This window comes from Chiloscyllium plagiosum, unplaced genomic scaffold (assembly GCF_037043375.1).
Source record: "Chiloscyllium plagiosum isolate Xiang-an unplaced genomic scaffold, Cpla_swu_hap1 HiC_scaffold_5, whole genome shotgun sequence".
Classification (NCBI taxonomy): Eukaryota; Metazoa; Chordata; class Chondrichthyes; order Orectolobiformes; family Hemiscylliidae; genus Chiloscyllium; species Chiloscyllium plagiosum.
Window position 1 is genome coordinate 2,006,404 of NW_028270143.1, and position 11,225 is coordinate 2,017,628.

At 41.6% G+C, this 11,225-nt stretch overlaps 1 protein-coding gene across 1 annotated transcript in view; it reads right to left on the bottom strand.

Annotated features, from left to right (window-relative positions):
• Window positions 1-10,163, bottom strand: part of LOC122549657 (DNA topoisomerase 2-beta-like) — a 148,289-nt gene extending 138,126 nt beyond the window's left edge. Inside the window, exon 1 of the mRNA XM_043689461.2 lies at window positions 9,450-10,163. Within this exon, the coding sequence (XP_043545396.1) occupies window positions 9,450-9,491 (42 nt within the window). The 5' untranslated portion in view covers window positions 9,492-10,163. The remainder of the gene's footprint in view (window positions 1-9,449) is intronic.
• Between the last annotated feature and the right edge of the window lie 1,062 nt (window positions 10,164-11,225).

Here is an 11,225-nt window from a genome sequence, read left to right on the forward strand (position 1 = left end):
AGTGGTTCTGGAAGAGCCCAAACTGAATCTTACCTCGGCCCAGATGAAAATTGAATAAACTCAGAAGAGAGAGGTGATTTCTTTGAAGCATTCTTAGGGTACTTTATACTTTAGATGCTTGAAAGAGGTCTGACTGGGGAGTCTGGAACTAGAGAGTCACAGTTTCAGAAAAAACAACTTGATCAATAAAGGCAGAGACGAGAACAAATTTCTCCTAACTTAGAAGTATAACAGACCTTTGGAACACTATTCTGGAAGCTATGGCACATCAGTGGTATTTTGGTACTAAGGGAATAGCTCATTTTTTAATAATTTGCTCACTGCATGTTGATATAATCGCTGACTGGACAAGCATTTATTGCCTGCCCTAGAGAAGGTGGTAGTGAGCTGCTTTCTTGAACTGCTGCATTCCTTTTTTTCTGTTAGAGGTATATCCACACTACTGTTGGGAACTTAGTCCCAAGATTTTTACCCAGTGGTTATGAAGTATTGGTGATACTGATTAAAATCAGGACAGTGTACAGCTTAGACAGAAACCTACAAGTTAATGATATTGCCAAAGGACTCAATGTAAGAAGTTTTGAAACATAAAATGGATTTCTGTGCTGTTAAAAATGAATTGCAACTTTATTTACCAAAAATTACTGTGTGGTTAAGAAACACAGACAGCAATAAACCCATGAACTGAGTATGATGCAATAAATTTCGGCATAGAAAAGTTGCAGAGTGTGAGACCAGACCAGCCTTCATTTTTGTTCGTTATACTTCATAAAAATTTTCATTTTGTGAGGTAGCCTGTAGGCCCCAATTAATAGGAACTGCTCATAAACTAGACACTGTGTCACTATTAGATCAAGACTGGGGTCAGAGTGAAGGTCTCTAGGACCTACACCTTATTCTATCTTCTGCTTGTTCTTTTTTCTCCTGGTCCTTTACCCCATAAAGAATACCGTTGCTAAGTGATTTTAAAAGTAAGATCAGGAATTTGCTTTGAGTTAAATCACACTTAGACTACTTTATTCTCAGAAAAAAAATTCAAACATTTTGAAAGGCCAATTCGTATTCATTCTGCAAAGAATGTAATTTTTCAAAAAAATGGTTTTCATAGATTTACAGCAATCCCACAGGTGTTTGTTTTGGGCAAGTTCTTGTACATAATTTAATGTTAGTATCTTTTTTCTTGCCCTTCCTCAGTTGTCACTGCTTTTGAATAATATTTGGCCAATGTGTTCACCATTTTTAATTTTCATCGTTCCCTCAAATCCACCTTCTGTAGCTTTCTGCAGTCTCTGTCCATTTAAAAATATTTAACTCCTCTATTCTTCCTACCAAAGTACATACTCTCTCATATTTTCCCACATTATATTTCATCTGCCAAGATATTGTCCCCTTACTGGACCTTAGTCTGCGAAGGCACATACAGTCTTTCTCACCACTTGCCCTCCCACCTATTTTTGTGTCTTCTGCAAAACTGGCTATTGTATGTTCATTTTCATCATCCAAGTAATCAACAAATATTGTAAATAACTTTGGCCCCAGCACTGATCCCTGTGGCACTCTCAAGAGTTACAGATTGCCATCTTGAAAATGCTCCTTTTATCCCTACTCTCTGTATTAATCAGCCAATCTTCTATCTATGCAAATATATTACTTCCAATGCTATGGGTTCTTATCATATTAAGTTGCCTAATGTATAGCTAGAGAAGAATAAAATGGGAAAGTCACATTTGTGGGACTTAAATATATTGAAATAGATATTAAGCAAAGTAGGTTTAATTTGAAATCAATTCTATTCAGGGAGTGTTACAACCATCCCAGTTAATTGTACTACATCACAGAAAGATGACATTATACTGAAAGAGATAGAGCAACTAAGAAGCTTGGTTGGTCAATTGAACTGGCTGTGCACAATGACCAGGCTGGACGCTTGTTTTAGTGATGTTTAGTTCCTCACTAAAATATAGTTAAGTAGACGTTTTAAGGACAAACAAAACATTTTAAAAATTAAATCCAGAGAAATGTATATTTAAGTTCCCATCCTTAGGTGACCAAAAGGAGCATGAAGCTCATCATTTTTAGCAGTGATTTAAATATTAATCTTCATGAGTATTCTTGTACATTATACGGATGAAAGTATGAAATGTCCTTTAGTTTGTGAGGCTGATTAAGAGTCGTTAAAATCACTCTCACTGCTAGAGCACAAGATCTCATGGAGCCACAGGATATGGGATTCTATTTGCCAAATATTTTTGAGACATTCTGGGAAAATGGGTCTTACTTACAATAGTTTACACATCAAACATAATGCAGATAACTTTTCTTTGTAGAAGAATATCCAGCTATAACAAATGAGAGTCAGAAAGGTGGCATGGTCACTCTGTGGTTAACACTGCTGTTTCATAGCACCAGGGGCCAGGGTTCGATTCCAGCCTCAGGCAACTGTGTAGGTTATGTGCATTAGTCAAAGGCAAATGTAGAGTAATGGGGAATGGGTTAGGGTCGGATACTCTGAGGGTCAGTGTGGACTTGCTGGGCTAAAGGGCCTGTTTCCACACTGTAGGAATTCTATGATTCAAAACCTGGAATCATCACAACTCTGGGACATCTCTGCAAGAGTTCTTCAAGGTAATGTCCTGACCACAATCATCTTCAAATGTTTCAATGGCATCTCCTCCATCATAATGTCAGAAGTGGAGATATTCACTGATGACCTACACAATATTCAGCACCACAGACAACTGTTCAGATACTGAAGCAACCCATACCAAAATACAGTAAGACCTCAACAATATTCAAGTTTGAACTGATATGTCAAATAACATTCACCCTACACAAGTGCTAGGCAATGACCATCTCAAATGAGATAATTTATCCACATTTAATGGCATCACCTCACTGAATCCCTCATCATTAACAGCCTGGGGGTAGCACTGACTAGAAACTAAACTGGACTAGTCATTAGTACACACTCCTGCTGTTCATATCTACAAGATACACTGCAGAAATTCAAAGATTTCTTACACAATACCTTACAAATACAACCATTGCCATCGAAGGGAGTAGATACATGGGGACACCACCAATAAGTGCTTCTTTAAGTAAATGCACCATCCAGGAAATATACCACTGCTCCTGCGGTACCTCCAGTCACAATTCAGGAACTTGCAGCTCAACAATATTGAGTGTCTACCAACAGTAAATAGACTGCAGTGGACCAAGAAGGCAACTCACTACCACTTTCTCAAGGGAAACTGGGGTCGGCAATAAGCGAGTCTTGCTCACATCCCAAGAATGAATGAATTAAATAAAATATAATTAAGAGGTAAAGATATCCCAAAGCTCATTTTCTTTCATTGTTTTTCTATTCCTGCAGCGCTGTCTGCCAACCAGAGACTCTCAATGTGGGAAACAGCACAGCAAGTTGCAAAGCTCTGAAGACTGGTGTTCAAGTGTTATAGTGCTTGGGATCGTAGTCCTGCTTTAAACATTTTTTTTAAACAGTTAATTTTGCACCAAATATAGAAAATTATGTATTTTATACTGTGAAAGCAATTCGTGAATGATTTCAATGCCAGAGAACTTGAAACGGTGAAAACAGCAATAATTAAACATGTAGAAGTTTCATTAATTGTTCCACTAAGTTTCCTTACTTGATGGATGTGTGCTTCTACCAACTGATCTTTATCCAATAGGTATTTTGCATTGCTGTGAAAATCTGAGCTGATTTCAGCAGCAATCTTATAAATTCCATAGGACGTAACCATTTCAAAACCAACACTCCCTAGGACCTTACCATTAAGTGCATAAGTCCTGCTAAGATTTGCTTTCCCAAAATGCACCACCTCGCATTTATCTGAATTAAACTCCATCTGCCCATTGGCCCACCAGTTGTAATCTGAGGTAACCTTCTTTGCTGTCCACTACACCTCCAATTTTGGTGTCATCTGCAAACTTACTAACTATATCTCTTATGCTCACATCCAAATCATTTATATAAATGAAGAAAAGTAGAGGATCCAGCACCGATCCTTGTGGCACTCCACTGGTCACAGGCCTCCAGTCTGAAAAACAACCTTCCACCACCACCCTCTGTCTTCTACCTTTGAGCCAGTTTTGTATCCAAATGGCCAGTTCTCCCTGTATTCCAGACTCTAAAACCATTTACTTTACCACCACCCACCCAGAGATCTTTTCAACCTATTTCTGAAAAAAACATTTTTCACGTCATCAACTCAGACAAACATCAGGAAATATGTTTCCTGACCCACCAGAGACCCACACATCTTTGACCATTGCTACACAATCAAGACACTTAATGCTCCATCCCCTGCCCGCATTTTGGAAAAATCAAACCACAAGGCTGAGCTCCTCGCCCAGCTTACAAGCAGAAACGGAAGCAAGAGGATCCAGAATAGAAAGTCATACAGTGTTGGTCTAAAGTAATGTATGACCTCCTACGTGACTGCATATTCAAGAACTCAGCAGCCAACCTAAATGAGTATGCCACTACTGACACAGGCTTCAAAAGCAAGTGCACAGAGGATTCTGCTCCAAAGAAATTAATCAGAGTGTTTCCCAACCAGAAGATCCACTCCCTACTGAATTCCAAGTCTGAAGCGTACAACTCAAGTGACCCTGACCTAAACAGGAAATCTAGATACGACCTTTGCAAAGTTATCAGGGACACCAAGAGACAATATCACATGTCATCTGTAGCAAGGTTGACATGCTACATAAAACATGCTACAAAGCAAAGTCAAGCAGAATCTCTGAAAACAATGCATCCCTCCCCATTGAGCTCAATATATTTGCTGCTCATTTTAACAGAAGTTCAGTGAAATAATGTTACCTGCTCTGACAGCTTCAGGTGCAGCTGTATCTGCAGTCACCACCACTGACATCAAATTGGCCTTCTTGAGACTGAACCCACAGAAAACAATTGGCCCGGATGGAATCCACGGCTGTGCACCCAAATCCCACGGGAGCCAGCTGGAGGGAATATTTGCAGACATCTTTAACCTCTCCTTAAGCCAATGAGTTTCTCACCTGCTGCAAGACCATCACCATCCTGATGCCAAAGAAAAATCAGGCAGCATACCTTAAGGACTACAGCCTAGTGGCTCCGACATCCATTATGAAGTGTTTCAAGACATCAGTAATGGCATACATCAACTCCAGCCTCCCAGACTGCCTTGATCCACTACAATTCACCTACCGTCACAACCCACACAGACTCAAATTCAGGGCAGATGCAGATTATAAGTAGAAGAGATGGCACACCCGTCTGTATCAATGGACTGATGTCCTCCCGTTTTCCCCCTCTCAGTCGAAGCAAAACGTTTCATCTTTATCCTAGGCCTGGGATGGAGAGAGAACAGCCGCCCATGTGCACAGAAACATGAGTTCAGTCTTCTCTGGAATAGCAGTTTCTCAATGAATTATATAGTCATTTTACAGGAAGGAGCGTCCAGATAAGGCAACATATGTATTACTTGGGTGACCATTACAATCAAGGAGTATCAATAGCAGAGACCAAGCCCTTTACTGTTATACAATGAATGCTCTTAACCTTGTTAACTGGATGCATACAATGGATACTCTTCCCCTTGTTAGCTGACCTTGCATACTGAATGCTTCCAATATTGTTAAATGGCTCGACATAATGACTGCTTTTTCACCTTATTAACTCATTACCCTTGCCTCCAGCACCCAATTGTTAACTGTAAATTCTTATCTGATCTGAGTCATGCTCAGCTGAATTTCTTGTTTCACAAAACTCAGAACTTCACTCTTTCCCTGCCCTGCTTATACCCTAGACACATTCTCACTGAGGTGGAGATGGTCGAGAGCTTCAGTTTCTTAAGAGTAAATATCACCAACAAGCTGTCCTGGTCCATATACATCAACGCTACGGTCAAGAAAGTGTACCAATGCTTCCACTTCCTCAGAAGGTTAAGGAAATTTAGCATGTCCACAATAACCCTTACCAATCTTTATCAGTCCACCACAGAAAGCATGCTATCCGGATATATCACAGTTTGGCATAGCAACTGCTTGCCCAAAACTGCATGAAATTATTGGGAGTTGCGTACGTAATCCAGTCCATCACACAAACTAACCTTCCATTCATTGACTTACTTCATACTGCCTTGGAAAAGCAGCCAACATAATCAAATACCCCTCCCACCAGTTTTTATCCTCGTCCACCTTCCTGTTAGGCGGAGGATATAGAAGGTATAAAACACAACAACAGATTAAAGAACAGCTTCTTCACCACATCAGATTTTTGATCAGATCTCCCATATTAAAGTTGATCGTTCTCTGCACCTTGTCTGTAGCTATAAAACTATATTCTGCATTCAGTTCTAAATATCCTGATATACTTCTGATTTGCCTGGATAGCACACAAATCTTTTCACTGTATCGTGGTACAATAAAATCAAATCATTAGACATCCAGAATATCTTATTTTTGTAATCCAAATAACAATGGCAATAGCACACATTTTACTTTCTATTCATTTTTGCAAAAATCTAAGTGAACTGGCCTATTATTCAATGTCCAGTAAATATAATCGACACGTCATGTGTAGACTACACCAGTTTGAATAAATTCCCCAAAGACATCAGTGAACCAGCTACTTCACGCAGTTCCACGCTCACTTTTGCTCATGCTAGCCCACAAATCACCTAAGTTATTTGATTCGATTCAATTCTTCAAATTACTAAGCTGAAATCAGAAACAGTTCTAATGCTAGATCATAACTACATGTTTAAGTATTTAGTCCATTCAGAACTTTAAGCAATTAAGATGCACAATGCATACTCTCTAAGGCATCTGCCCAATACAGGTAGTGACATTTCTACTTCAGATTGTTCCACAATCCAAGCAGCATTCATCCAAATAGATACTGCGCTCCTTTCAAAGAACAGAGAACACAGAAAATTTACAGCCCAGGAACAGGCACTTCGGCCGATCCAAATCCACTGTCCAAACCTATTACCCAATTCCTAAGCATCTGTATCCCTCTACTCCCCACCTACTCATGTATCTGACCAGACACATCTTAAATGAATCTACCGTGCCTGCCTCTGCTGGCAATGTGTTCCAGGCACCTACCACCCCATGTAAAGTATATCCCCCTCAAACTTTCCACCCCTCACCTTGAACACGTGACCTCTCGTTATTGAATCTTTCACCCTGGGAAAAAGTTTATCTCTATCTACCCTGCCTATACCCTTTATGATTTTGTAGACCTCAATCAGGTTTCCCCCCCTCCAAATCTCCTTTTGTCGAATGAAAATAATCCTAACCTACTCAACCTCTCTTCATAGCTAACATCTTCCATACCAGGTAACATCCTCGTAAACCTTCTTTGCACCCTCTCCAAAGTCTTTTGGCAATGTGGCAGCCAGAACTCTACACAGTATTCTAAATGTGGCCAAACCAAAGTCTTGTATAATTTTAACGTGACCTGCCAGCTTTTATAGTCGACACCCCATCTGATGAAGACAAGCATACCATATGCGTTCTTGACCAGTCTATCCACCTGTGCAGCCACCTTAAGGGTACAATGGACCCTTTCCATTCCCTTATTTAAGTCAATTTTGTGACTAGTTATGCTGTCACAATAAACAACTGGAATTAAAGAAGCATTGGGTACTGTCTACATGGCAATATCATTATCACAATGTTTTCTTTCCACGCTGGTAACCAGTTTGGCATGTCTGTGCCAGCTCTTGCAACACCAACCCGACTAGTTCTTCTCTGTTGCCTTTTCCCTGTAAATGTGTACATTTTCTTTCTTCAGAGAATTTCCTTTGAAAGACAGAAGTAAATCAGCCTCCATCATACTGTCAAGCACAGTACATTACAGGTCCTAATCACTGTCTGAATAAAATACTTATTCCTTGGATCACCACTCCATTTACCAGAGTCCTCGTGTTCCTTCTACCAATAGGAACAGTTTCTTAATATCTACATTGTCTAGACCCCTTATGACGTGGAACATCTCTATCAAATTTCAGCTCAAGCTTCTCTTCTCGAAGATTTGAGAAGCTGAGGCTGTTCTCCCACCTACATAACTGAAGTCCTCCATCCCTGTGAATGTTTTCTGCACACTCCCTTCACATTATTTCTAATAAGTGACTGAGAACTGGAAGTAATACTCCAATTGAGACTGAACCAGTATTTTACAAAAATGATCATAACTTCCTTATTTTTGAAATCTATACCACTACTTATGAAAGCTGAGGATCCCATATGTTTAATTAAATTACTATCTTAATTTGGTCTTTCACGTTCAATGATTTATAGACATATATCCACAGGTCCCTCTGCTCCTGCATTCCAAGTATTACAGCACTGTTTTAGATCACTTCCTCTCATTCAAATGAAATAAATAATTTCACACTTGTGTCAAATTTCACCTGCCAGTTGTCCACCCTTCCCAACAAACTATGCTTTTGAAAATTAACATTGTCCTCAATGTAGTTGTTAGTGCATCTTCCAATGACAACAATACACCCTCTCATAACTACTAACTTGCAATCATTGGCTCAACAACCACTTTTCTAATAAGGAATATTTGTATTTACATTAATAAAAAGTCAGCTAGCAAATCACTGAGTATATGAAAATGAATACAGCTGTGTACATTAAAGTGAAGTAATAAAACAAGGATTGAAAAATCCAAAGAAACAGATGTGGTAAAAGGAGCACCCTGTTTCATATATAGCATAATTCAAGGCGTACATCACCTAAATAAGTAGAACAGAGAACATGGTGAAACATAAGAGAACAAGTTTAAAATCTAAAATAAAAGCAAACGTTAATTAGACTTTCCCTAAGTCTCCATAAACAAAAAGGTTGAATTTTGAGACACTAAAGTATAAGCTGCTTCAGTGTCTCAAAATTCAACTCTTTTGCTTATAGAGACCTAGGAAAAGTGTAATTAATGTTTGCTTTTGTTTTAGATTTTAAACTTGTTCTCTTTTGCTGCAGCTTATCCTTTAGTCAGCTAGAAAGTTTAGTTCTTCCCTCCAGTAGTTTGTAAGCTCTCAGTAGCATCAAAGAAATTAGGTTTCCTCCACTCTTGCCAAAGTTAACTGAGAGCAGGAATAGAGCAAGACAATGTGGATATCAAATAAAAGACATCCTCAGACACAGTGAAAGGATGAATGTGGCACACAAAAAAAACTTTATCTATTTATGAAGTTGTTTTCTGGAAAACAGTAGAATACCCAGACAACAAAAGCCGTGTTGTCAAATTGTTCCATCCATCCCAGCCAGATGTTATAGACTGAGCGCTCTCGCCGGTCTGATGTGCAGGCTCAGCCTCGGCAGCGGTGAATCCTGAGGGCTGGGAGATCTCCACGGTGCTTTCCTCACGACCTCCACCCAACCAACCCTTCCTCAATTAAATGCCTTTGCTCACAGTGCACACTTACCACCCAAGTCAAGCCTCCGGACTCTCCGTCTCCTTTGGACATCTTTGCGAAGGTTCCCGTTCCCCCCTACCCCGGGGGATTCACTTAGCTTGCTGCGGCTCGGGGATCTGGCGGTTGTGGTCTTCACAAGGGTATCGTCACTCTCCGGGAGGGGGCTCGGCGACTCCTCCAAACCGTCGGTGCTTCCGAGGCCTTCGGCCGTTACATGGATCCCGTCCTGCCACCCGTTTCTCGACGGCTCCGGGAGGGCCCCCTCGGTTTAAAAGGCCGAGTTATTTAAAAATCCTGGAGGAAGAGAAAGGATGGCGGCGACGGCTCCTCCCGCACAAGGAGAGGCCTCCCGTCTGTCTGCCTGCGCCGGCTCTCCTGGTCCTCAGTGGTTTGCACTCCCACCTCGGGCCGGCCGGTGACTCCGAGCAGGACGGCGAGGAAGCGGCTCCGCTTTCTTCTCGCTCCGAGCTCTTCGTCGTCGTCTTCCAGGCCGAGGTCTTGCAAACACGTAAACAAAATGCCCGTATTGAGATCCTACTGCCGCTACCGCCTCCTCACACTGAAACGAAGCATCGTTAAGCGCGGCGTTTTGTTTCGAAACCCCACGAACCTCCGGAGCGAGACAGCCGTTGACTTTCAATATTGAGACGGTTTGGGCTCGCAGTCTCCCGCCGCCGCCCCCCACCGCGCGCTCGCTCGCGCACCGGCCACAAACAATAGGAGAGCGAGGAAACTGCCACCGACTGACAACCGGCCGCCCCCCCGCCGTCCTCCAATCACCTCCCCCCGTCTTCACTGCCCGACACGTCCACCAATCGGCGGGGCCGTTCCGGCCTGACGTCGCCCTCTTCGCTTTCAAAAATGATCCGGAGTCGGAGAGTGACGGCATTCATCGCTCGATGCTGCGGAGGAAACCGAAGGTTAGGGTTTTCGCCACCTTTCTTCCCAGGAACCCCTCTCAGAGCGTATTAGAATCTCAGGGAGGGAGGGAGAGAGAGAGGCGCTCGGGATGTTCAATTCGTGAGAACTTAATCGGCCCGTCGTCCACTTTGTATGTGAGCAACTGGGTCACCTTTTCTCCCAGATGATCATCCAGCTCCTTTTTGAATGCTACAATTGAATCTGTTTACACCACACAGTCAGACAGTTCTTTGTGAACCCTAACCACTTGGAAATTTTACCTCCTGTCAGTTTTTTTTTAAACTTCTAATTGTCCTGTATCCGAGTCCTTTACCACCTGGAACAGTTTCTTCCTGCCTATTCTACTGAAATGATTTTGTACACCTCCTTTGAACTATCTCTTAAAAAGTAACTACTCCAATCCAAGTAACCAAAATCCCTCAGCCATGGAGGCATTCTCATACAGTCATAGAATTATACAGCATGGAAACAGACCCTTCAATCCAACTCATCCATACCAACCAGGTATCTAGTCCATATTGCCAGCATTTGACCCATATCCCTCTATACCCTTCATATTCATGTACACATCCAGCTGCCTTTTAAATGGTGTAATTGTACCAACCGCCACCACTCCCTCTGGCAGCTCATTCCATACACGAAACACCTGCTGCATGAAAAAGTTACCCTTAAGCCCCTTTTAAATCTTTCCCCTCTCACCTTAAACCTATGTCCACTAGTTTTGGACTCTTCTATTCTGGGAAAATAGGCTATAAACCTTATATGCACCTTATGATTTTATAAACCTCTTTAAAGTCACCCCTCAGCCTCTGATACTCTAGGGAAAACAGCCCCAGCCTATTCAGCCTCTCCCTCAGCTCAAAC